This window comes from Malaclemys terrapin, chromosome 17 (genome assembly GCF_027887155.1).
Source record: "Malaclemys terrapin pileata isolate rMalTer1 chromosome 17, rMalTer1.hap1, whole genome shotgun sequence".
In the NCBI taxonomy this organism is placed as follows: Eukaryota; Metazoa; Chordata; order Testudines; family Emydidae; genus Malaclemys; species Malaclemys terrapin.
The window spans coordinates 18,145,248-18,172,475 of NC_071521.1; the positions used below are offsets into that span (position 1 = coordinate 18,145,248).

General features: G+C 53.7%; 1 protein-coding gene across 1 annotated transcript in view; it reads left to right on the forward strand.

Moving 5' to 3' along the window:
* Positions 1 to 27,228, forward strand: part of AKNA (AT-hook transcription factor) — a 71,727-nt gene that overhangs the window by 11,872 nt on the left and 32,627 nt on the right. The window contains exons 2-4 of the mRNA XM_054007962.1: positions 18,699 to 19,259; positions 23,072 to 24,294; positions 25,101 to 25,175. Coding sequence (XP_053863937.1) covers positions 18,908 to 19,259; positions 23,072 to 24,294; positions 25,101 to 25,175 — 1,650 coding nt within the window. The 5' untranslated portion in view covers positions 18,699 to 18,907. The remainder of the gene's footprint in view (positions 1 to 18,698; positions 19,260 to 23,071; positions 24,295 to 25,100; positions 25,176 to 27,228) is intronic.

Genomic DNA, 27,228 nt, shown 5'->3' on the forward strand with positions numbered 1-27,228 from the left:
TTTCGTCTGGCGGGCGCCAGACGATGAGCCACGGAGGACCATGGCGGCAGACGAGCATCCGCCGAAATGCCGCCGACAAGCGGCAACATCAATAGATGTTGCTGCCGACAAGCAGCGTCATCCAGAGGTGTCGCTGCCAAAAATCAACAGCATTTCGGCGGCGATGCATCTGGATGACGCGGCATTTCGGCAGATGCTCGTTCGCCGGCCAGTACGCGGGCGCACTTAGATGCCCCCGCGGGCACCACGTTGGGGACCCCTGGATTACAAGTTCTTAGAGGCTGTGATCATCTTTTTTCATAGAATCATAGGACTGGAAGGGACCTCGAGAGGTCTTATAGTCCAGTCCCCTGCGCTCAAGGCAAGACTAAGTATGACCATCCCTAAGCATTATGTAGACCAGGGGTCGGCAACCTTTCCAGAAGTGGTGTGCCGAGTCTTCATTTATTCACTCTGATTTAAGGTTTCACGTGCCAGTAATACATTTTAACATTTTTAGAAAGTCTCTTTCTATAAGTCTATACTATATAACTAAACTATTGTTGTCTGTAAAGTAAATACGGTTTTTTAAAATGTTTAAGAAGCTTCATTTAAATTAAATTAAAATGCAGAGTCCCCTGGACCAATGGCCAGGACCCGGGCAGTGTGAGTGCCACTGAAAATCAGCTCGCGTGCCGAAGGCGGCACGCGTGCCATAGGTTGCCTACCCCTGATGTAGACCATCGACTGGGGCTCATTGGTGCTACCGCAGTACAGCTCATTAACAATAATAATTAGAATAAGAGGGAAGTCAAAGTAACGTCACCGTGAACAGAGGATTTCTCCTAAGTGGAGTTGCCATCTGCGCTGCATTGGACCCGTTTGGGAATTGCATTCTGCTCCGATGAAGGACCCGGCACACTGTTCCTGGGGTCACCCTCCCTGTTCACAACTCCCATTGGGTAGCATTTGGATTTGCTGAGAAAATTAAAAAAAAATGAAAAAAAATGAAAACAAAGGGCCAGAATGTGTTCTGGTGCCAGACTGAGCCTGAAGCCCCACTCTTAATTCCCCAAGGGACCTGATCCTGAGTTCCTGGCATGCCCAGCACGGCTGGGAGTTGTGTGTACAGAATTCAGGGATTAGGCCCAGAACGAGCAACATCCTGCCCTTTGGCATCCACCTTGAGCTATCAGAGCCCTCGCAGTTCCCTTTGACTCGTTCGTAAGCTCCTGCGGCCGCTCCGTCCAGCAGAATGGGGCTGATCCAAAGCCCTTTGACTCTTTCCCTTGACGTCGGTGGGCTTTGGACCGGGCCCTGTGTCCTTTCACTCCAGCACAAACCCAGTGTGGCTGGGGCTCCATCTCCAAAGCGGGCCTGATCTGGGAGGGTGCCAGCATCATGGCCTGTCTTGGGATGTGAAACGGAAACGGTTGAGCAGCTCCGCTATGCAGTGAAGAGCAGAGGCTAGCAGGGTTCCCGCCGCCACCGTGACTACATCTCTTGGGTGCGTCTGGCCCACAGCGGATATATGGGATGGTGATGGAGAACGAGGGCATGTCCCCATTCAAAGATACAGAAGGAGTGATTTCCATCCACCTTAGGGGTGTGTAGGGTTCCCATCACTGGAGTATTTGAGCACCTTACACTCTTGAATGTATTTATCCTTACAGTACCCTCTGAGATAAGGTAGTGCTGTTTATCCCCATGTTACAAATAGGAAACTGAGGCACAGAGAGGCCAAGTGACTTGCCCAGATCTGTGGCAGATCAGGGAATCAAACCCAAGTCTCAAGAGCCTCAGGCTAGTGCCCCATTCATTGGACCAATCTTTCTATGGTCCCATCACCACGTGGCACAAACTTGGGGGACAGTCTTGAGTCCACTTTGCCCGGCCCCTACCGAGGAAGAAGTGGCTAGAAGTACTGGGTCCGTTCCTCTCTGTTTCTTCCTCTTCTAGAGCAGCGCTCTTTGGCTAGAGTCCAGCAGCCCTCTCCGAGTCCTGGCCGCAGCAAAGCAAAGCACATTCCAGTCCATGCCGAGGTTTCAATTGCTGCAGAGGGTTGTCCTCCTCTCATCGCTAATTACACAGTAAGGGCTTAATTACCCTCTCATGAATATGCCAGCACATGACACGCCCCCAGCATGCCAATTACAGCACTGCTGTTCCCGGGAGTGATGATTACCTCTCTCTTCTCTGCTCCCCATTGTGTGTAATTACACAGTGCTCAGGCCGCAGAGCTGTGCAGACCAACCCTGCTTCTCTCTGCCTGAGGCGCCGGGCTGCATTTTAATGCAAATATTTGTTCCAGAAATGGGCACGCCTCAATGGCTCAGCTGGGATCGTTGCCAAAGAGTTTGGCAGCTTCTGTGCCCCCTGTGGGAGCTCTCCAAATCTCCGGGCACTGCAGAGCTGGGTGTCGGGGAGCAGGGGGTGGCTGTGAGAGTTTGGATGCTCCTGGCAACCGATCTGATGTGAAAAACAAAGAATCGGCCTTTCCTATATCATGTGGGCTTCGGTTTTGGGTGAAGGTTTGGGTCAGTTTTTATTTTACCAATGCCGCTTTGCCCTTCTCTAATTCATTCCCATATTGCACCTCTTCCCGCCCCTTCTCTTTCTGAGCCCAGCTCCTCGGCACTACAGGTTCTCAAAGTCCTTTTCCTCTTCCGGGGCTCAATCCAGCACCCTTAGATGTCAATAGAAAGAGTTGGGTGGGCCCATACTGCAAGATGCTGGTGGTATTGCCCCGGACAGTGAACGCTTGCGATGCAGAAATTAGTGTGCGTCATTCCTGTCTTTTCCCTGTCCCCTGGGCAGCCGCTAAATGATGCTGTCACCTTGCATCCTGCTGGGAGGCATTGGCACCCCTGGCGCTCCTGCTGATAGTAGCGGGTGATGGGGAGACAACTGCAGGAGTCACATCACGCCCCGATCCTGAACAATCAGAGACTTGTCTACAATAGTACTCAGTTAACGCCACATACCCGTGACACATCTCTCTCCTTAGCCTCCAGTCCAGAGCCTGGGGTCTCCTACCTGGCCCCTGGAGCCTGCTATCACCTTCTCGCCCAGGGAAGAGCTGGCATGCTTTGATACCAGACTCTAAAGTCCTGTGAGCTTCCCCTTAGCCTAGAACAGCAGCAGCGCTTAGAAGCAGCAAGTGTGAAGGAGCAGAACGTCCATCCTTAGTCACCGCTGCCTGGAGACTGCTTCCAGACCCGGGTCTAGGGGCGTTCGGTTTGAAAGCCAGCCTCTTCTCCCTCTGCGTGACTTCCCTGTTATTTCAAATACTCTGTGCGCGTGATGTAATCGGTGCGAGTGTATTGCTGGGGAAAGGTGCTGACCCGGCGGTCCTGGACACTCAAATCCTCTGTCTACAGTTCTTCGAAGGCACCTCCTGCCTTAGCCATGACGCAGTAGCAGGGCGAGGTTCCCCCACACTGTCTCGCCCAGGGGCCTTGGCCCTGACGTGATGCCTTACCTCTTGGGGGGCAGAGGCAGTTCGGTCTTCAGTCTAATTCAATCCCCTGCCTCCTACTGAGACTTCCCACTGCTGTCATATGGACGGCCATCCGCTAAAATGCCCATTGAGCGAATCCTATTGATTATGGTAGTGCCTAAAGCCCAGCCAAGAATGGGGCCCCATTGTGCTAGGCGCTGGACAAACACTGAATAGCAGACGGGCCTTGCCCCAAAGAGTTGAGAATCTAAATAGACAAGACAGTCGCAGCGTGGCGGGAAGGGTTATAACACACAGGTAGAGTTAACCATGGATGGCCGCAGACTGAGAGCACCCACTCTTTTCTCCACGACCACCGAAGCCCAACCAGAGAACGCCCATTGCTTTCAGCTGGTGGGGTGGCTGCTCAGCGCCTGTGAGCACAAAGCCCTTGGCGCTACCAACCTGGCTTGTATTTGAACTGGCAACCTAATGGTGAAACGCTCTGCATCCCGTTAACAGGCCCCCGACCCAGCCGCAGTATTAGGCTGATGAATTTTTGTATTACAGTGGCACCTGGAGGTCCCCAGCAAGATCAGAACCCCATTGTGCTAGGTGCTGTACAAACCGAGATTAAGAGCGAGCCCCTGCCCCAAGGGTCTTACAGTCTAAATAAACAAGACAAAGGGTGAGAGGGGAAACTGAGGCACAGAGCAGCGAAGCGACTTGCCCAGGGTCACCCAGCAGGTCAGTGTAGAGGTGGAAATAGAATCCAGGTTTCATGAATCCCAGTGCTGTATCCACTAGACCCTGCCATCTCCCTCAGTAGGCCTTTTATCGCTAAAAAAAGATAGAATCTAGGCTGAGGAGCCCCCATGCAACAGTCCTCTGCCTAGATGCCCCTGACAATAGTTTGTGTGGGGGCAAACCGCCTTATGAAAAGGGTCCTGTTGAGGGCTCCCGAGAATGTGGCAAATAAAACAAGGCTTATGTTGGCCTTGCGTGGGGCATTTGTTTTCTATTTTCTTTACTTTTTTGAGACGTACGGGTCAGAACACGGAGCTGCTCTTTAAGGAGACCCACCTCTTGCACAGCTCCGACTACCCCTTCACTTTGGTGTGTGTCGTATTCCTCCTCACGTGCCCCTGGGGCAGAACGGACAAGCGCCGTGCGCTGCTCGTAAACACAGATCAGCTGCCCGCACCACGCTATGCAGGCGGCGGCACGGAGTAATGTAGGAAGAGGCCTGGTCTTGTGGTCAAGGCACGAGAACTAGCAGTCAGGAGATCTGGGGCCAAGTCCTGCCACAGGCTTTCTATGTGACCTTGGGTTCCTCACTTCCCCATCCGTGAAACAGGGAGGAGGATACTTCCCCCCTGGGGTATGGCGAGGATACATCCATGTGTGCTAGTGAGATGCTGTGGGGAGGGGGGCGCTGTAGAAACGGAGACCCCCAACAAGATGTCACTTCATAGACGACGTCAGAAGGAACCCGTGACGCCCAAAGGAACCCTTTCTATTAAGAGGAACCTCAGAAACTGCAACCCGGGAGGAGCGAAATCTTAAAAGCCAGCTCAAGTCAGCACGAGAATTTTACAAAGGAGGGGTGTCCCGCTATGAACATCCCCAAAGGCAGGTCGTTAGCGACCAAAGGCTGTTACCGTCCGAGTCATTCAATGACACAAGTTGGTCGCTCGCCGTTCAGTTCCCCGGAGAGAGGAGACCGCGTTGCACAAGCTGATTTCATATCTGCCAAACCCTGGTTAGGAGGGATGGTCCCTGGTTTCTTAGCATCGGTCACTTTCTCCACTCTACACCTCTGAGACATCTGCCAGCCCTGTCGTATTGTAGGGTTGGCCCCGGTTTTCTCACCAGGGGCCCCTCTGTGGAGATATGCAGCTTTGTGCGGTATCACCGGAGATGCCAAGAACTGAATGCGCAGCGGGCACTGAGTGCTGCCCCTAGAGGTGGCACATTGGCCAAGCAGCATGGAAGGAGCTTGGCCCTACCACCTCCTCTGCTGCCCCTGCTCTGTGAATAGCGAGCTCCAGGAGTGAGAGTCCAGCACTCAATTCACCAGAGATAGTGGATCCATTTTAAAGCTGCGTTTCAGACGGAGTCCCCGGAAGGGATTATAGTACGGCTGCAGGAAGAGATGAGGATGGCGGGCTGAACTATCTGGACACACTGGGCTTGTGCAGGGCTCTACAGGGTTAAGAAGTTTTGTCTGCGCGCACGCACATGAAAACTTGTAGGAAATCTGCCTGCACGCTTCCTGCTTCTGCCTTCGAAAGCGAGATTGGGGGCGGGGAGGGAGCGCGTGGGGAGAGGCTCCTCCGTCTGACAGCACAGGCTGGAGAGGAGCCAGGGGCGCTTGAGAGAGCCAGAGAGAGACTTTAAGAAAGAGGTGATCTGAGCTCCGCGGGGCTGCACGGCTCTGGGGACCCAAAGCAGGGAGCCAGGCTGCGTTCGGGGGTGTGGAAAGTGGCTCCTATAACCGCTAACGGAGAAGGCAGACAGCAGCAGGTGAGTGCATCTAACCTTCCAACCCCACTGCTTCTGCTCCCCCAGGGTTGCTGGCAACGGGGCAGCCCCTGTGCACTCCGGATGTCGGGCACTTCGCCAGCTGGTGGGTTGGAATATCTGGGGTCTTTGCTCAGAGCCCAGTCCCGGGCAGCAGAGCTGAGAAAGAAACGGGCTGACGCAGGCTAGAGAGGCTAGAAGGGGAGCAGGATGCAGTGTGGGGTGGGCATGCCAGGCTGCATGAGCATTTCGAGTGCTCTCATCACCACAGCTGCTTGTTCCACTGCCTGCCTGTGCGCTCTGGCTTGCTCCCCTGGCCGTCCGGCCTCTCCTGGGCCTGACAGTTAATGTCGCCGCTGCCCCCAAAGCAGCTAGACTTTCTGTTGCCCTGTTTTGCCTCAGTGGGGATTTCCTGCAGCGTGCGGGGGACTCGTGTTAAGCAAGAGGCTGCCAGGTCTGAGTGCTTTGGTGAGCACAGCTTTGTTTATAGCTGTTGCCTAGGCTGTGGCTAAGTGAGTCAGATGGGCCTGAACCTCAAAGTGTGGATCCAGGTCCAAACTCTCGCCAGGTTTGTTCCCAAGGCTGATGTTTGACCCGAGCTGGAGACCGCCTGGAAGTCTGGGGGGGTGTTTTGATCCGGCGGGATTGGTTTCGGCCTAGCTCTGCCAAAGAGGAGGATATTTATGGACTGATTTTTCGGATTTGCTCGGCACCCACATGGGAAGGGTTCCGCCAACAGCAGCCCAGACACAGTGATCAGGTAGCGGATTTTCTAAGACCCGTTCAGAAGGTAGCAAGTAGCCCCTGTCACTGAAGTTATTCTCATTGTGGTGCAGAATACAAGTGGCGGAGTTCTGTCTCCTTAGGGATGTGGGGAGCGGGGAAGAGTCTCGTAGGAAGCAGTGACAGGTTTTGGGTAACGGGGCTGTTGTGGGGTTTGTCAAACTTGGAGGGTGAGGTTGCTTCTTGGTCTGAGCTTTGCAGTGGAGGTTTTGTTCCTCTTGCTCTCTCTGGGCTGCCCTGCCCGTGGCTGGAGCGTCATTTACTTGTAGGTGCTGAGAAACCCTTGCGTTCTGATTCCTCGCCTGCCCAGGTTTGTCGCTCCCAGCAGTAGAGACGTGGGGTCGGATCACTGTGGAAAGCTGAGCAGCTTGGAGCGGATCCAAGTCCAAAAAGACTCGACTAGCTCCTCGGTGGGGGTGTTCAGATGTCCGAGTTGGATGGATTTCCCTACTCCTCCCCCTCCCACCCAAAAACACGGTCCACAATGCTTTGAGGCCTGATTGTGTCTCCCTTGCTCACCGTAATACCATGGTTGGCTGGTAACCCCTCACTGAAATCATTGGGGTTACTCCTGAAGCAAAGCACTTCTTGGCATGAGTGAGGTTGGCAGAACTGGGCTCTCAGTGACCACTTGTCTGAATTAAAAGCCCTGTGCCCCTTTTCTCCCGCTATGACCACTTGCTAGGGTCATGTTGATACAGGCACAATGCTCCGGCTGTAGGCAGTCCACTCCATAATTGTCCCCTGTGAGGTTTCGGGCACTTTTCTGACCATGTGCAGCTGGCCCCTGTCAGGCAGGACACTGGACTAGATGTACCATTCATCTGATTTGCTGTGGTTATTTCTAGGCTCCCAGGATCCTTTCCAACTGACTTTCCTCTTAGCAGGATTCCTCTAAGCTCTTCACCACCAGTAGCCCAAGCAACCAGCAGTCGTCCAGCAGGGATCCCACCTCCAGTTTACCGATCCAGCTGATACAGTCGCTAAGTCCCAGTCCAAACCTGCAGTACCACAAGGCACTCCCTCTGCTCCTCCATTGCCACCAATGTGATCCTAGCACCAAAGCTAACTATCGTTATAGCTAATTGCAAGTAAAATCAGTTAGCCCCCTTGGGCTCACTGACCCGTAGCTACATCAGCCATAGCCTAGCATCCCACCCAGAATCCTTGAGCAGCCTTGCTGTAACCACCATGCAGCCCAGGTCAGGGGCCAACCTACAGTAACAGTGTTTGTTGCGATGGAGGGGAACGTTTTGATCAAGGAAACCAATTTGAGTTTTTCCAGGGGCGGGGGTGTGTTAATTAGGAGCAACAGTGAGAGAAGAAGCTGTTTGGTTGATGAGTAAAACTGAATGAATGAGTCTTGGCAGCGTCACTGCGAAATGAAAATGGCCTGGATTCCCGCTTTCCCAGGGCCTAGGGCGTGTGGTGGGGAGTTTCACACCGTTTGGCTGGGTTGTAAGGGGTATGTTGGGAGTTGCCGCTCTGCCTGTGTGGCTTGGAGGGAGTTTGACACACTGCTCATGTGGGTTGTAGGGAGTTCGTGTTGATGGCTGTGGTTTGACGCCCTGAGAGAAAACAAAATACTAATTTAACACCAGTTATCTCTTGAGAGATGTTTTCTCTTCCATTGGGTCTGATTGTAGCAGGGAACATTACGCAGGTCGTAATGATACGAGCGGCTCAGAACCGGCTCCTGCAGCTGCTTTTGAAAGGGCTGTGGGTTCTGGAGTTGCGCCAGGGGAAAAGACCAGTAAGGGAAGCAAAGCTGGGTAACCCGGATGTGAATCATACATCTTTCCTGACTCCTCCTCCAGTGCATGCAGTTGCAGGCACACCTGCTGCAAGACCCATGTTTTCCAAAGTGACCACCGATTCTGGGCACCTTGGGCTTAATTCTCAGTAGTGCCGAGCACCCACCACTGGCATCAATGGGACCCGTGGGTGCTCAGCGCCTCGGGAAATCAGGTGTCTGCTTCAAGTTGTGCACCCAAAATCAGGGACAGCTTTTGAAAATTTGGGTTTAAAACTCCGGGCCAGAAGGAAGCCTCCCAGAAAACCCAGGTACTGTTACCACCTGCTGTGGGTGCTTCCCTCCCATTCACGAATGTACGGGCCACCTCCGGTCCCACTGGAGATCTCAGACCTTTTCCATGGCAGCAGCCGGACTGCTTAGGCGGAAAATGAGTAACGGGGGGAAGGGGGTATTTAGCCGCCTTCTAATATGATTTCACAGGTTGAAACAAGGAGGAGAGTTAGCACCATATGAGTAATCAGTTCTCCACAGGTTTCAGAGTTCTCCACAGGCCACTAGTGGTTGCCTGAGGCTATGTGTCTTGCTTCTTTAACTCTGTAGAGGAAGCCAGGTGGGAGAGAGCTGGGGAAGATTCGAGGCAGAAGCTATATGGTTGGGTAACTCTAGGGATGACACTGTTTGCTTTATCCCAGGAAAACTCCCTGTTCAGTGTTCACAGAAAATAGCTTTCCCTGTGGTTCTTTACCACTCTCTCCTGACAATCCTGGAGCACGGCTGAGATCAAGGCATGCTCAGTGACCTGCAGTAGATGAGTTGATGAGTCTCTGTCTGGCTCCCAGCGGTGGCCCCAGCCATGAACCACCACCCCCAGTCCCCCCAGCCCCGACTGGCTTTAGCCAGCTTGCTGGTTAGCCATCCCAGCCCAGGACCTGGGCCCTGAACACTACAACGTTTCTATCCCACTCCTCACCAGAGTGTCCAGTAGGGGCCTCCTGCAGACTAGGCTGAGGTCCCTTGGCAGGGCAGTGTTGGGAGAAGCTGGCACCAGCCCTGCCCGTGCTGGACCTGGCCTGTGGGTGGGTAAAATCAGCCTCCAGTGCTCATGCTTTTGTCCTTGCTGGTGATGATGGGAGGGGGCAGGAGGCGATGGGAGGTGACGCTGGGCCCTAGTGCCGGGCCTTGGGGGCTCTGAGCCTCCCCACCCAGAGGCAGGTTCCCGTTGGCTCTGAGCTGTGGCTCCGGCTCGGGGCGGCTGCCCGTTGGCCTGAGGAAGCTGCGGTCGCAGCAGGCAGCGGGGTGGTGCTGCAACTGCCGTTCTGGGGCCGCCTGCTCACCTGTGGTGCGTGTTTGGAGCAGGCCCGAAAGCCGCGAGGGGGTTCAGATGGGGCGAGGGGTGGGGCACGAGGTGCCCATGGGCAGGACCGATCTCCTCCCAGGGGAAGAGATCAGAGAGGTGTCCGTGTTGCCCTTCGGTGGCGTGAAGTATCAGGAATCTTAGCAGCACAGGAGAATTCCTGCAATCTGACTTCTTCCCCTCCTTAGAGGGTTTCTCTAGCACTGTGGCTCGGCCCCTTGGCCAGCTCTGGGGTGCCAGCTGGCAGCCAGGGCCCAGGCTAGGGACAGCAAGCTTGTGGCTGTGCTGAGTGGAGGGGGGTGGGTCTTGCGTCAGGGAGAAGAAGCCCACCAGGGCCTGTGTTTGTTGGGGGAGAGGGCGTAATGAGAAAGGTGGGGTATATTTCACTACGGGCTGAATTGTGAGCTGGGCCAGGGGCCGTATCTACCCTGACTGGGGCCCTGATTCCTGACTGGGGCCCAAAGGTGCTACAGCCATAGAGATAGGCCAGGGCTTTCACAAGTGGCCAGGGACTGTGGGGGCCCAACATGAGCCCTTTTGGGGAGGGGCCTGATTTCCAGAGCATGGGTGTCTGACAGGCCCCCTTTAAAGCATCTCTTGAAATCACTAGTCGCTGGGAAACCCGGGGCCACAATAATAATAACAACAACACTGGTCTACAATTTTTGAGAAGTCGTCTGCTTCAGAGATAAAATGTGCTATTTATTATGTATTTTGATGTGCTGAATTCAAATATGACAATTAAAACAACTGATTGGCTACTGTTTCTAAGATATTCAAGTTTTTACATTTTAAGTCTATGTATATTGTGTAGATAGTGGAGTTTTAATCATAAATTGTAAACCTAGGTCTTTTCATGTGTTTATGGTTGCTTTACATGATAATATTTCACCTGTCCTGTTTATGTAACACTTTAAAAATCAGCAAAAGGGTTATATAAATAAAATTTATTATGAAACAAAAGGCAAAAAACTATTATGTACATAGTTTAGTCCTATTCAGTGTCCACTCGGCGCTTCTTGGCTTGTCTCTTGTATTCATTAAATGGAGCATCTCTTGTCACTGTCCAGCAATAGTCTGCAAGCATTGATGGGCTCCATTTGCCCTGATAGCGTTTCTCCATTGTTGCAATGTCCTGGTGAAATCGCTCGCCATGCTCGTCTCTCACTGCTTCGCAGTTCGGTGGAAAAAAATCTAGATGAGAGTGCAAAAAATGTATCTTTAGTGACATGTTGCAACCAAGGCTTTTGTATGCCTTGAGGAGGTTTTCCACAACAACCTGTAGTTGTCTGCCTTGTTGTTTCCGAGAAAATTTATTGCCACTAACTGGAAGGCTTTCCATGCCGTCTTTTCCTTGCCACGCAGTGCATGGTCAAATGCATCATCTCGAAGAAGTTCACGAATCTGAGGACCAACAAAGACACCTTCCTTTATCTTAGCTTCACTTAACCTTGGAAATTTTCCACGGAGGTACTTGAAAGCTGCTTGTGTTTTGTCAATGGCCTTGACAAAGTTCTTCATCAGACCCAGCTTGATGTGTAAGGGTGGTAACAAAATCTTCCTTGATTCAGCAAGTGGTGGATGCTGAACACTTTTCCTCCCAGGCTCCAATGCCTGTCGGAGTGGCCAATCTTTCTTGATGTACTGGGAATCTCTTGCACGACTATCCGTGTCCTAACTATAAAGGGAAGGGTAACAGCTCTCCTGTGTACAATACTATAAAATCCCTCCTGGCCAGAAACACCAAAATCCTTTTCCCTGTAAAGGGTTAAGAAGCTCAGGTAACCTGGCTGACACCTGACCCAAAGGACCAATAAGGGGACAAGATACTTTCAAATCTTGGGGGGGGGGAGGGAGGGGGGGAAGGCTTTTGTTTGTGCTCTTTGTTTTGGGGGTTGTTCGCTCTTGGGACTGAGAGGGACCAGACATCAATCCAGGTTCTCCACATCTTTCTGAACAAGTCTCTCCTATTTCAAACTTGTAAGTAAACAGCCAGGCAAGGCGTGTTAGTTTATCTTTGTTTTCTCAACTTGTAAATGTACCTTTTGCTAGAGTGTTTATCTCTGTTTGCTGTACTTTGAACCTAAGGCTAGAGGGGGGTCCTCTGAGCTCTTTAAGTTTGATTACCCTGTAAAGTTATTTTCCATCCTGATTTTACAGAGATGATTTTTACCTTTTCTTTAATTAAAAGCCTTCTTTTTAAGAACCTGATTGATTTTCCTTGTTTTTAGATCCAAGGGGGTTGGATCTTGATCCACCAGGAGTTGGTGGAAGGGAGGAGGGGGAATGGTTAATTTCTCCTTGTTTTAAGATCCAAGGGGTTTGGATCTGTATTCACCAGGGAATTGGTGAAGAGTCTCTCAAGGCTACTCAGGGAAGGGAAGTAGCATCGAGAGTGGTGGCAGCGGACCAGATCTAAGCTTAGAAGTTTCATGCAGGCCCCCACATTTGTACCCTAAAGTTCAAAGTGGGGAAGCAGCCCTGACAATCCCATTCGCAGAGAAAACAGCAGTACTTTGTGTATCCAGTCTGCAGACCAAGCAAGAGAGCAACAACCTTCAAATCGCCACAAAGCTGCCACTGATGTTGGTCGTAGTTTATGCACCTCAGAAGTTGTTTCACGTTGTCATAGGTTTCCTTCATATGGACTGCATGACCAACTGGAATTGATGGCAAAACATTGCCATTATGCAGTAAAACAGCTTTAAGACTCGTCTTCGATGTATCAATGAACAGTCTCCACTCACCTGGATCGTGAATGATGTTGAGGGCTGCCATCACACCATCGATGTTGTTGCAGGCTACAAGATCACCTTCCATGAAGAAGAATGGGACAAGATCCTTTTGACTGTCACGGAACATGGAAACCCTAACATCACCTGCCAGGAGATTCCACTGCTGTAGTCTGGAGCCCAACAGCTCTGCCTTACTCTTGGGTAGTTCCAAATCCCTGACAAGGTCATTCAGTTCACCTTGTGTTATGAGGTGTGGTTCAGAGGAGGAGGATGGGAGAAAATATGGGTCCTGTGACATTAATGGTTCAGGACCAGAAGTTTCATCCTCTTCCTTGTCTGACTCAAGTGAGAGTGAATCGGTGTATCAGGAACCGGCAGTCCTTCTCCGTGGGCGTACAGCTGATGGAATGTTTGGATAATGCACAGTCCACTTTTTCTTCTTTGACACACCTTTCCCAACTGGAGGCACCATGCAGAAGTAACAATTGCTGGTATGATCTGTTGGCTCTCTCCAAATCATTGGCACTGCAAAAGGCATAGATTTCCTTTTCCTGTTCAACCACTGGCGAAGATTTGTTGCACAAGTGTTGCAGCATATGTGTGGGTCCCACCTCTTGTCCTGATCTCCAATTTTGCAGCCAAAATAAAGGTGATAGGCTTTCTTAACCATATTGGTTATACTGCGCTTTTGTGATGCAAAAGTCACTTCACCACAAACATAGCAGAAGTTATCTGCACTGTTCACACAAGTACGAGGCATCTCTGCTCACTTTGGCTAAACAGAAATGTGTCCCTTTGCAAAATCAAACACTGACAAATAAGAGAGCACGACACTGTATGATTTCTAGATCTGATATAGGGCAATTTGTTCAGCAGAGTGATGTAAGCTTCGTTATGATTGCATCATCCATGACTTCTAGGAATAATGTGATGCAATTCATATAATGTATGACGCAATACCAGCTTCAGATTGCATCATTCTTTGTTTTGCCTAAAAAGCAAGTACTGTCCAAACCCAGTCATAAATTTATTCATAGATCCAGTCAAAGATGTATTTCAGTCATTTCTGGTATAAATTGAGATCCCTTCCCTTTATAACTCACTTATCCTCCGCCATTCCCAAGTCAAGGGTCATATATACTGACCCAATAGCATATCTTGAAAACTAGAGCCAATCAACAATTTTAAGCATCATTTTCGTTCTCAGTGACCCAGAATTAGTAAAGTTTGACGACATTTATTTCAGAAGCATTTTGGCTGTAGAGCAGTGTAATGAGGCATCCGCTGGAGAGGAAGGGAGTGAAAGTTCTCCAGTCCTGCCCTTAGGTCATCAGTGGAATGAGTCTGCTGGATCTCAGCCACTGTCTCTTTTACGCACAGTCCGACTTGTGCTACACACAGAGATACGTTTCCATGCAGACAGCAAACAGGCTCCAAGCTCAGTCTGGCTGTTCTCTTATTTTGTCATCTTCTCTCTCTGCCGTCAGCCTCCCCCTTTATTTGGCTCTCTTCCCCCACTTACTGTTGCTGACCTGCACAGCCACCAGAGCGTTGGGGAGAAATGGAAGGACCTCAAACAGCTCCATGCCCGCCCACACACCCTGGAGGGCAGGAAAGCTTTGGAGCTCTTCATCCTGAAACAAAGCCCTTCTGCCCCTTTCCGGGTCCCACTGCACGGCCCCTGTGGTGGACTCTACAAGGGCATGTCATGCCCTTCTTTGAGGTCCTTTTCTCCGCTCCCAGCTGCCCTGTGGCGAGACCAGCTTGTTCCCCTGCCGAGTGACCTGGGGCTGTGGGGGATGAGTCCTCGCTGGCTTTGGCAGGTCGAGCTCCCCCTACCAGCCAGGTGTCTTTGGATTAGCTCCTTCCCCTGCATCATCTTTGTGGGGTTGGCGTTGGTAGATGGCAGAAGCTGCGGCGCTCTCTGGGAGTGGCTTATTCCTGCCCCCTAGTGCTCTCACCTTGTTCTCCCCAATTGAAGACCCACGTGTTGCCCATTAGTGTCCCGGGTAGTGTCACTGCTCCAGGCACTGATATTGGATTGACGACCCCACGCCCAAACTCACTTCCCAGGGCTGCTGCTCCTGGATCTCGGAGCGAACTGATTCTGAATGCGGGAGCAAAGGGGTTAATAGCCGTGCTCTGCTGAGATCTTTGTTTGGTTTTGTTAGTCACTGAGTAAACTGGGGCTTAACGTCAGGGGTGAACTGGTAGGGAAAAAAATTGATTTAATCCAGGAATGACCAGGTGTGTGTGTGCATGCCCTGTATTGGATGATGTGTGCCCAGTTGTGCAGAACTGCCTAGTTGTGTGTCATTGGCCCTATATTGCTAACAGCTGAGGGTGATTCTCCAGTAGACCAAATGAAGGGGGCCTGTGTTTTTTTTTTTTAACAGGGGGATCTCAGTTCTAACCTCAATGGCACTGAAGCTTTGAGTGGCCACGGTCCACAGCAGTGGTGACAGTGAAGTCCCAGGTGGTTGTGGACATGTTATAATACCTTCTTGGGGTGAGGCATCGGGTGTGGGAGGAGACCAGTGTTTGGGGTCACAGCTGAGAGAACGTTCTGCTTCCTTGTTCCACAGCAAGGAAGACAGGAGAGAGGAGCAGTTTGCTGGGGTGCGATTTTGCTCCTGGTGGGAGCAGATGGGAGGAAGCAGTCTTGGGGCAGTGCCTGGCACAGGAACAAGAGCTGAGAGCAGCAGAGCTAATGCTGGGGACTCCAGAGCATTCGTGGGGCTGGCAAGCTGGAGCTGCCGGCACTCTAGGGGTTAATGATGGAAGCGGCGTGTTCACCAAGATTGCCAGCCAAGCACCGAAGAGAGGGATTAGTGCTGTTTTATTCTTTGAGTTCATTTTTTTTTCCCCTTCCCAAGCTTGAGTCTGAATTTGGCTGAGGCCAAACTGCGGTGAATTGTGAGTTCTCCGCTCAGGAGCGGCCCGTTGGCATCGGAGCCTGGCAGGGTGGAGTGGGAGGGGCTGTGTTGGGTGCTGCTCGTTAAGAGTGAAGGTGAATGCTGCGTTGGAGGCCAGTCGTTTGCTGGGGCGCAGGACAGGAACGGCTGGAGCTGCAGCCGAGCACGCTTCCCCACCCACGCCAGGAGCCGCAGCCCCCGGAGGCATCGCTGCTGGGGAGACCAGGGCATTTGGGCTTCCAGGGCCTGTTCAGTCCTTGGCCGCTCTTCATCGTGTGATGATTTGGGTTGGTGGGTTTTGTTATGTGGACACCACCCAAGTGGGAACTAGGCTGAGACCCAACAGCTCATTTCACACAGGCCACCAGTGATTGGCTGCTTGCTACTCTCCTGGAACCAGATTCAAACCAGTGATCTAGGCCTTGATGGGCACCGTGTCCCCAAAGCCGCTTGGTGTCCACCACAAAGGGACCTCTGCCGGCGTCCCAGGGCCACTGACTCCAGCTGGAGCTGCAGGTGCTTGCACCACTGAACATCAGCCGGCTTGTTCGCCAGTACAGCGGCCTGGCTGCTAAGTGGCTTCGCTTGGTCCATGGCAGCCAGGATCAGGCAAACGGCCTGCACTGGCTTTGTGCCACCTCGCCCTGGAAGGGAAGGTTCCTTTGCCAAGGGAAGGCCGACGTGTGAGTAGAGGCAGACTGGGTGAAACTGGCTAGTGAAGTGAAAGAGGCGGCTCATGGCTCAGCGGTTTCAGGGCAAGAGGGCGATTGTTATTGGACAGATAGGGTGGCCGATGTGCTCTCTGCACATGCACTCCTGCGCGTGCTGCTCCCTGATGGCACACGGCAGGAGTTTGCAAGACAGTGTCAAGTCCAGTGCAGGCGTCCCTGGCTGGCGAAGGGTCTGACCGTGCAGATAGTGGTGCCAATTCCTGGCTCCACAGGTCACAATTTACCAAGGAGCTGGGCTGATCAGTGCCTGGCACAACCAGGGGCAGTGTCCAGTGCAGAGAGGGAGAGAACACCTAGCTTTGATCTGAGCCAGACAGGAGTTTCCTGGGGCCCTCTGCCTGCTCTCTGATCCCTCCATTGCAGCCCTGCGGGTACTTGGGGGAGTTTGCCCAATCCCACCTCAGTGCGAGAGAACAGCAACCTGGTGTGGGAGCTGGCGGCAGGCAGCCTGCACTGAGGGTGCATGCAGATCACCTGCTCCTTGGGGCCCCACAAAGAGGACAGCGGAGCAGACGTCTCGCTATGCAGATGCACTGAGGTCCCCCTGCCTGGCGGAGCAATGGCCCCATGCCTGCGCACTCCTGCAGTGGGCTCTCGAGGACTGAGCGAGGGTGAAGCGGCTGGGGAAAGGCCCCTGCAGCAGAGAGACACAGGAAGGGAGAGAGCAGGGCTGGTGGTTGGTGTGGGGGGAGGATAAACACCAGCTCAGCTGCATGAGAGCATCCCCGGCTGTTTCTCGAGGAACAATGGGAGCTGCTGCTAATGGAGGCCTCGCTGGGCAGCACCAGGTCCAGCTGCTCCGGGCTCCAAACCCCAATGGCCCTGAGCAGCACTGACCTCCCTTCCTTTGCGGGGGCGGGGTCAGACTCCTATGGTCGCCTCTGGCTGAGGCTGAGTATACAGGGAGGGGCTGGAGAGAGGAGGCCAAAGAAGTTCTGCCGCTGAGTGCAGTCTGGGGGCAGAGGGGCTCGCGGCCCCCCTGGGCGAGGGCTCCGCTCCCCAGGCCCAGCCAGTGTGCACACCGGGCAGCTCTCCCCTAGGGGGTGAGAATTTCCTTTTCCTCACCCCAGCCACTGGAGGAGATGGGCTGTGGCACATCACCCCATCGCAGAGCTCCAGCGGGACAGGTGAACGGACTTGTTTGGGGCCGGACTGGCATTTCTCCAATGCTGTGTTGAGACGGAGACCGGCACGGCTGGGAGCTCCCCCACAGCCAGCGCCCCTCACCGTTCCCTGCAGCACCTCCTGGGCACCCCCACCATGACTGCTCCTGCAATGTTGCCCGATGTGCCCATCCAGCCATTGATTGCTTTCCTCGCCTGTAACAGTGGGTCAGTGTATCTCCAGCTGCACGGACGAGGGGGCGGGGTGGAGCCAGTCTTTGCCCTGAATAGACTCCCCTGTAGGAGAATTGCAGCCTCGGCAGCTGCTGGAAAGCCTCCCTGGCGCTCTGAGCAATGCCATGTTTGTGCGTGACCTCCCTGGCAGACCCTTCGCCGCCTCGTCTGCTCCAGGACGGAGGAGGATGGGTCCTAATGCCCACTTAGAGCATGGCTGGCACTCCCACCCGGACGCCTGGCCCAGATGGCAGATGGGCCCGCTGGGTTTCATGGCAGGTCTTGTCTGCATGCCCAGGTGAAGGGGCGCTGCATTCGCTGAAGGGCTGGTATGGCCAGCCTGCTCACAGGTGAGACTTACGTTTGAGGACCGGCAGCTGCTGAACACACTGTCCGTGCTGGCTGGCATCACGATGAGCCAGGCTTTGGGAATAGGGAGGTGTGTGTGTATTATGGCACAGCGCCCCCTTCTGCCTGCTCGTAGAGCGGCTGTGATCCTGGGACCGGGCTGGGAAGAGGCAGGGAGGGATTGTATCAGGCAATGTGGTGGAAGGAAGGGCAGGGAGACAGCTGTGTGGGAAGGTGAAGACCATTGGCCCGTCCTGCTGATGTTGAGTAGGACGTGGTGCTGGGTTCAGGCTGTGGCCAGCAGAACGTACCACTAAGCAGTTCTTTGCCACTTGCCCAGAGCGCGTCTGACTGGGCCGCCGCTCCCAGCAGCACGCCCAGTGTCGAGAGGGGAGCGCCACGTGGGGCCGGCGGGCTCAGCGGGAGTCCACCTTCCTAGCTTCCACATGGGACGTTACCTTGGACAGAGGCCCAGGCCAACGTGACGTCGCCGTGTGGCGACGTGACAGCGCCCGTGTCGCGACGCCCCAGTCCAGGCAGCGCCATGTCACAACGGCGTCTGTGTGGCGCCTAGCCTGGATGTCAGACCCCTTTCTGGGGAGGGGAGGGTACAATCCATGAGGTGACTTGGCTGCCCTTGGAGCTGGGGAGGGGGAGAGCTGGTGGGGAAAGCTTCAGGGAGCAGCTGACATCTCTGGGCTGGGGCGGGGGGACACACAGGGAGAGGGACTGTCTGAATAGAGCCCACTGTGTCCCTCCTGACTGCCATTAAGCATCTCTCCGTCTCTCTCCTCTTAGCTGCAGGCAGGACACTGAAGCGCTGAATGGAGCTGCGCTGTGACCTACATTTCCCAAGGAAGCAAAGCACCCCCAGCCCCCGGAGCTTCCTCGGCGCCTGCACCATGAAATGATGCAAGTGAAGCCCCTTCTGCCCCGGCAGGTGCCTCCTTAGCCAGGCTTCTCGCCCTGCCGCCTCACCTCACGCCCTTCGTCGGCGACGGCAGGACATGGCCAGCTCGGCGCCGTGGGCCCACTGGGGAGAGGCGGGCCTTGGCCATGGCTCTGGGCAGCGGCAGCGCTGGGAGGAGGCGGTGGAGCAGGGATCTGAGGGGTACATGGAGGAGAATGGAGTTGCTGGACTGGACGAGAACGGACTGGTGGGTCGCGCTGGCCAGTGGGATGAGTCCCCGGCCCAGGATCCCACTGAACTGGAGTTCCTGGGGAACGTCAAGCTTATGAAGGGGCCATCTTCCCCCCAGGGGCTCTTAGCACAGAGTGACAGGAGCTTCGACCTTAGTGAACTGCAGGAGTTTGAGTGGAGCAGTGTCCAAGGAGACAATGCCAGGAGCCCACCCGCTGGTGAGTCAGCTCTCTCTTCTGTCCTCTTCCTCTGGTAGCCTGCATGTACTACGGAGATAGCACAGATATCTCCGAGCAGAGAGTGACTGCCACAGGGGGGATGGGCGATGCCAGGGCATTGGGTGTTTTCTCCAGACCCCAGTAGTCTGCTGGGACCTGGGAAATGCAGCTCAGTTGCCTTGAAGAACACAAATCCCAGTGAGCTTAAGTGTATAGGTATTGCCACTAAAATGCAGCTACCTCTGGGGTAGAACACTGAACCCATCGGATGTGCGCATCACAACAGTTTAGTACAGGAAGAGAGGAGCCATTCTGTATCCAATTGAAACCGCAGTTGGCCTGTGGTCTTTCATGATCACAAGGGATGGGGGCGTGCATCTAATAATCTCATTCAGCATTACAGCACTGGGGCAAAGAGAACGCTACCTATTGAAATTCCAGTGCCCATGCTTGCAACACCTTAACGTTTTCCTGGGAGGTCCCTCACCCGAGCACTGAGTTGGTCTGATGTTAATCAGATTATGAGACCTGGCAGGATCTGGGCTGAAGGTGCTATGGCTGCAGGCTAGAGAAGCCCTCATGTTGGGAAGGGCCAGTTCTCAGGAAATTCACTCAAGCAGATTTTCTCCTGATGCATCTGACGCACAAGAGGGGAGTGCCAGGTGCGTCAGGTGTTGTGCAGGGAATATGTACCTGCATCTACCTCTGTGTGGTCGCAGTTATGACCTACAGTCCACACATAAGAACGGCCATACTGGGTCAGACCAAAGGTCCATCCAACCCAGTATCCTGTCTACTGACAGTGGCCAATGCCAGGTGCCCCAGAGGGAGTGAACCTAATAGGTAATGATCAAGTGATCTCTCTCCTGCCATCCATCTCCACCCTCTGACAAACAGAGGCTAGGGCAGGGGTTCTCAAACTGGGGATCGGGATCCCTCAGGGGGTCGCGAGGTCATTACATGGGGAGTCGCGAGCTGTCAACCTCCACCCCAAACCCTGCTTGCCTCCAGCATTTATAATGGTGTTAAATATATTTAAAAGGGTGTTTAATTTATTAGGGGGGTCACACTCGGAGGCTTACTATGTGAAAGGGGGCCGCCAGTAAAAAAGTTAGAGACCCACTGGGCTAGGGACACCGTTCCTTACCCATCTTGGCTAATAGCCATTAATGGACTTAACCTCCATGAATTTATCTCTTTTTAAACCCTGTTATAGTCCTAGCCTTCACAACCTCCTCAGGCAAGGAGTTCCACAGGTTGACTGTGCGCTGTGTGAAGAAGAACTTCCTTTTATTTGTTTTAAACCTGCTGCCCATTCATTTCATTCGGTGGCCGCTAGTTCTTATATTATGGGAACAAGTAAATAACTTTTCCTTATTCACTTTCTCCACACCACTCATGATTGTATATACATCTATCATATCCCCCCTTAGTCTCCTCTTTTCCAAGCTGAAAAGTCCTAGCCTCTTTAATCTCTCCTCATCCGTATTGGTAGAAGTCAGCTTTCTGGGAAGGAACCTTTAGAATTGTATGGTAAGCGGCAAAGTCCCAGCACGGTGCTAACTAGGAAGCCGAGCGTTGGAATAAATGACCATTGCGCAGCATGGAAAGATGTTAACAGCTGTAGTGTCCTTGGGGAGCAAACACCAGGACTAGTGCTGGTCAGGACATAGTCTAGAAGTCTGAAACCCCAGCCAGGAGACTCTTCATTTCTATTCTCAGCTGTGACACCAGACTGCTGCTGTGTCTTGGGGCAAGTCACCAATGGTAAATTTTCACAAGTGCCGAAGACTAAGTCTACACAGCAACTAGACACCCACGGCTGGCCTGTGCCAGCTGACTCGGGCTCGTGGGGCTGTTTCACTGCTGTGCAGACGTCTGGGCTCGGGCTGGAGTCTGGGATCTAGGACCCTGAGAGGTGGGAGGGTCCCAAAGCTGGGGATCCAGCCCAAACTCAGACGTCTACAACCTGAGCCCAAGTTGGCTGGCACGGGCCAGCTGCAGGGTTTTTCTTCTCTGTATAGACATACCCTTACTCACTAAGCAGCCCAGATTGGGACGTCGGCACCTAAATCCTTTGGGCATTTCAGAAAACGTTACCCTTAATCTCTGCGCCTTGCGTTCCATTGGCTGGGGATGGTGATTGTTCCCAGGGATGTTGAGATTGACTGGTTAATGTGTAAGATGGTTAAAATGAAAAACAGGGTAATGCTAAGGAGTTTAAGACCTTGGAATGGGAAGGGAGCAGTGGAAGCAGCAAGATTTCCTGATGGTACCAACATTTCAGTGAATTGAGACTGAGGAAGATTTTGTGAGAAACTCTGGACGGAGGTGAAAAGAGGAGGTGTTTGAGCAGTGCAAACGGGTGGGAGCCAGTTGAACGGGTGAATGTCAGTGCAGTCCAGGGCAAAGTAATGGGTCTGGGAAGAAATCCTTAAGGCCGGTAAGATGCAGTGGTGGGTTTGGATTTAGTTGTCAAAGATCGAGCTGTCCTTGCCAACATCTCCGTGGAGGCATCTGCTCAGTGGTGGCCGGAAAAGTCAAGAAGATATCCGGGGTACGTCTGCGCTGCAGTTGGGAAGGGTGATTGCAGGACATATGGTGAGCGGGGGGCCATAGGCGGAGGGCCAGACTAGCCGCCTGACTACGCACCTAGGGAACCAGGTCGGGATTGTACTCGCGTGACTAGCCCATCCCACTGCCCGTGCAGCTACAGCTCTGTTTAGTGAACTCACTTGATCTCTGCTAGCCCAGCCGGCCCTCCCAACTGCCGGGTAATTGTTTCCTTCGCCTGTATTGAGGGCCAAGGAATAATATGCAAATATCTTCATGTGGTTAATGATGATGACCCCGAATATATTCTCAGCGTTACATATATACTGAAGGTACGTCGTCCTCTGATGGATAGCATTCAAGGTTTGGCCGTCTCCCCTTAAAGCCGTAACAGAAATAGAAACGTCCCAAAGCAGGGACAATAAAAACGATCAGGGACGTTCGGCCTGATACTCTTGATGCACACCAGCAGGATCGGAGAAACTCCACTGGAGTTGATGAAGTTCCATCAACGTTCAAATGGTATGAGAGGAGAGTTGGACCCGCTGGGCAAGGGAAGCTCCACGTGATTTTCCAGATTGACAAAATTAAGGGTAAAATATTCAAAAGTGTCATCTTCTAAAGTGACTTGGGAGCTTCACTGGCAGTCGATGGAACCTAGGTTGCTACGGCACTCTTAAATATTTTACCCCAGGACTAGGTGGCTTGGCTTGGAGAATAGAAAAAAAGAGAGATGCTGGAGGTCTAGAAATGTATGCATGGTGCAGAGAAAGCCACTTGGGTTGCTCCCATCTTGTAATGGAACAAGAGGGTGCTCAGAAAGGGTTAAAAGGCAGTATATTTTAAAACGGCAGAACTGGAAAGAATTACAGTTACGTATGTGTGATCACTGTTTCTCTACGTAACATGACCTGTGGGACTCGCTGCAGCAGGAGAATATGGGGGCAAAAAGCATGGATTATTATTAAAAAACAAAACAAAAACCCCCATGTTTGTAGGAATAATAATACCACCGCCTAGTTCTTACAGAGCACTTTTAACAAAGGAGGTCAGTATCATGACCGCCATTTACACATAGGGAAACTGAAGCACAGGACGGAGACGTGAGTTGTCCAAAGTCCCTCAGCAGGCCAGTGGCAGGCCAGGAATAGAACCCAACTCTCCTGAGCAGTTTTGGAGTTGGGTTCCTGGGGAGAAATCAAATGAACAAAGAAACCATAGAGCCCTTGGTGATGGTAGCACTATTGTTTGTTTTCCAGATGATGGCGAGGAGCTAGAGCATGATGGGACACAGGAGGACCCAACCTCCCCAGCCCACTGGCACCCACAGAGAGACAGGCAGCTAGACATGACTGAAGAGGATGAGGACCAAGCCAGCTCAGGGGATGTGGAGAGACAGGAGGGGGACTGGGAGGCAGGGAGTGAAGGGGAGCTCTCTTTTGAGGGCCAGTATGGCTCAGAGTACAGCGCCAGCCCCGATGCTCTGCGGGACACCCAGGCTCTGTACGGGGACTACGGCAAATCCTTCAGCTTCACCACAGATGGCGGAGAGGAGCTTTCGGGACACTCCGACGTCAGCCCGCCCCCTTCCAGCACCCTGCTGGAGCGCTCCCACAAGCCAAGCCAGAGAACCGGAGCTGATGTCTTTGAAAGCCGGAGCCAACTCGGAGAGAGCCTGGAGTTCCCCGCAGAAACAGAGTCCTCGTCGCCCTCAAGCGGGCACCTGGACAGCCCCAAGCTGAGCCCGCTGGCTGATTCCAGACGCTGGAGCCTCCTGCACCACCTGTCTGTGGAAGACCTTCAGAATGCCCCGAGCATCGACGCGGAGACCTTGCCAGAATCCTCCTATACTGAGAGCATGGAGGACCCCCCACGAACCATCTCCAAGGCAACCTCTGCTGCTCGAGCCAGGGCATCCCACCGCCGCCCTGTGCCTGCAGCCGAGCCTTCGGAGAGCTCAAGGCTCAAGGCAATAGAGACTCCCCTTTCCCTACGGCAGGCTGGCAGCCAGCAGCAGGACAGGGCTCGGAAGCTGAAGAAGGCCATTTCCCCAGCACTCCCTTCCAAGTTCATCAGGCAGTCCAGGTCCCTGAGCCCTCGGGGGAACACCAGTAAGCAGGCAGAGCGGTCTGGCTCGCCCAAGTCAGGCCCCGCCAGGCCGTCCCTGGCTGCATCCGAAGTCTCGCGATACGGGCGAGGCCAGCTCAACTACCCGCTGCCGGATTTGTCCAAGGTGGAGCCGCGGGTGAAGTTCCCAAAGGACGATCAGAGTTACCGCCCTCCGCGGAGCAGGACTCTGCCCATGAGGGCCAGGGGGTCAGCGAGCCCCATGGTCTTCAAGTCTCCTGCGGAGATTGTCCGGGAGGTGTTGCTGAGCAGCACGGAGGGGTCCCCGCAAAAATGCCCTACCCCTTCCACCACCATGGTGCCCGAGGAGTTCAAGTCCCCGCAGCAAGCCACTGAGCTGGTGAAGCAGCTGCAGGTAACTTCCACCTCTCACAAACCAGGGAAGCCTCACTAGGAGAGAGACCAGGGATCTCTCTGCAGGATTGAAATCAGAGGGCCCTCCCTTTTCACTCCTATCCATAGGATGTCAGGGTTGGAAGGGACCTCAGGAGATCATCTAGTCCAACCCCCTGCTCAAAGCAGGACCAATCCCCAGACAGATTTTTGCCCCAGATCCCTAAATGGCCCCCCTCTAGGATTGAACTCACAACCCTGAGTTTAGCAGGCCAATGCACAAACCACTGAGCTATCCCTTTCCCCTAAGATGCTGGGCAGAAAGGGGCCACAGAGCATGGAGGGAATAAATGTTGGCGCCTTCACCTGTATGGTGTCGCCTCTGGACTAGGAGACAATGCTGACTGGGGACGTCCATCCCTCTGGAATCCCGGTCAGCATTGCCACGGGGCAGATCATTGCATGGGGTGTTAATGACGGGGCATTAGAATTAACCATAGGGAAACCACAGTCACTTATTCAGGTAGAGTATTGCGTGCGCATGTGTGTGGAGGGGGAACTAATTTTTGATGTCTTGCTTCTAGGTTTGCAGACTAAATTCTGAAGTCGCTATTATCCGAAGCCCTGGATACACGGGCTTCTGCAGCGTTTACATGTGCAGTGTGTGTGTGTCTGTACACATGCACCGGGCACTTTCAGACCCGGTGGCTAACTGCTTCTTCAGCATCCACCTTCCCCCAGCTGGACATTTATGTTGCTATATAAATACTCAGTGACAGTAACACCCCTACGTGACCCTGACGTGTGCTCTCCTTCTTCTCCTTCCAGGAGGACTACCACAGACTGCTGACCAAGTACGCTGAGGCTGAGAACACCATTGACCGGCTGCGGCTGAGAGCAAAGGTACAACGGTCAGGGAGTCTGAAACAGGCCAGAGATTGGGACCGCACCCCTCCTTGCAGATGTTTCTTCCAGATGCTTTGGGGGCTGTCACATTGGGCCGGCAGACTCTTGAGCAGGCTGCCTGTGAGATTTACAATAGTAAGAGTATTTAAGATGGGGAGGGATCGTTATCTCTATTTTACAGCTAGGGAAAGCCAAGCACAAAGAGGTGAAGTGACTCCCCGTGGTCACGCAGCAGGGAATAGAACCTTAGTCTCTTGCCTCTCAGTCCAGGACTCTAGCCACTGGGCCGCGCTGCCTTCTGTCCAGAGATTGCTCAAGACCTGCCCTTTCCACGGTATTGTGGCAGCCCTGGTCTGAGTCAGAAGCAGAAAGGGCCAAGGCAGCCCGGAAATTATGGAATAAATTACCCAAGCTCTCTGGAGCTTCTGAAGAGATTCACTTGTGGTTTGAGAGCAGGGCGAGTGTCGCAGTTGGTTCCCATTTCATCCGGCCGGGTTTTCCCTTGTCGATGCGGGAGCTTGAGGAGCAAACAGGGGCGCTGCATGCGGGGATCTTAAGCCTTCCCAAAACCAGAGAGGTTTATGCAACTTGGGTGCAGTTCTGAGGATCGGGCTCTGGCCAAACGGCCAGAGTGGCTTGTCCCTGGTTGAAGCTTGGATTGTCTCTAAGGGTCAGAATCTGCCCCCTCAGCCTGTCTGCTCAGGAGGGGGGCTGTCTATCTCCAGGGTTAATATCAATCTGAGCAGTATGGATTCATACCCACACCCAGCGAGGGCAGCAGTCTGATTTCCATCCCAGGTTTGGTGAGTCTGACAGCACACGCGCACGTGGAGGGTTAGTTGCTCAATAGGAACCCGGCTCCCAGCAAAAGGCTCCATCTCTACTCCCCTTCCAACGGCCCAAGCTTTGAATTCGCAGCGTCCTCGCACGCTGCCTCTTGCTTCCTTCCTCTTTCTGGGGAGCTGCCGAGCTGCGGTTTAGCGAGCACAGCGCTGGGGGAAGGGAAGTCGAAATCTGGCGCAATGTCACGTGGCGAAGCTTCTCGCTGTCTCCCTGTGGCGGGGCGACGATTCACCGGCGCGGCGCCTCCTGCTGGTTGTCCAGGGAATTAGCTCTTTCCCAGCTCCGGAGCGCCCTCTGCTGGCTGAGGTCTCGCCTGCCACTGACCCCCCCTCCCCCCCCCGTGTCCCTCCCAGACCCCGGTGCCCTTTGCCCAGGGGATCTGCCCATCGCAGTACCCCCTCTGTCTCTGGGTCTCCCCTCTCAGGGGAACCCCCCCAACCCTCCTATCCCCACCTTGCCTCAGTGGCTACTGCCAGTCACCATCTAGCCCCCGCTCACTGGGGCAGACGCAGTCTGTAAACCACTCATCGCCGGCAAGGGGGGTTGGACCAGCTGCCTCTGCCTATCTCTGGGTTGCCCCTCTGCAGCCCTAGTACCCTCTTGTGGGCCCTTAACTCGGCCTGCAGCCTGGGGCTTTGCTAGGCTGGAGCTCCCCAGCTCCCTCTGCCCCTCCCCAGCACTGCTCCACCCTAGGTACCCTCCTCAGCTCCCGGGCAGCCAGGTCCTTCCCCCCCCCCCCCCCCCCCCCATGACCGTTCATGTGCGTTCTGAAGTGGCTCTTGCGTGCCTGCCTCTGGTAGCTTCACTTGCCATCAATATTCTGGCCCAGCAGTTTGCTGTCGGGAACCTTCGCAGAGACGGCAGGGCTGGTTCTCTGGTACCCTGCACCTGGGTGGAACCACAGCTGCAAGGCACATGCTGTGTGCAGATGCACTAAGACGGGGGGGGGGGGGCTGCCCCCTGCAGTTGTTTCTTTGCGTTGTCGTAGGTAGCTGGAACCAATGAGGAATACACCCTCTTTCCTGCCATCGATTAGGTAAATGGTCTGCTGCAGGTGCAGCCCGGCTCGTTCGCTCTGTCTAAAGTACTTCTCTGGCCCCCATCAGCATAGCACAGGGGTGGGCAAAGGTTTTGGCCCGAGGGCCACATCGGGGTGTGGAAATTGTACGGCAGGCCTTGAATGCTCACGAAATTGGGGGTAGGGGTG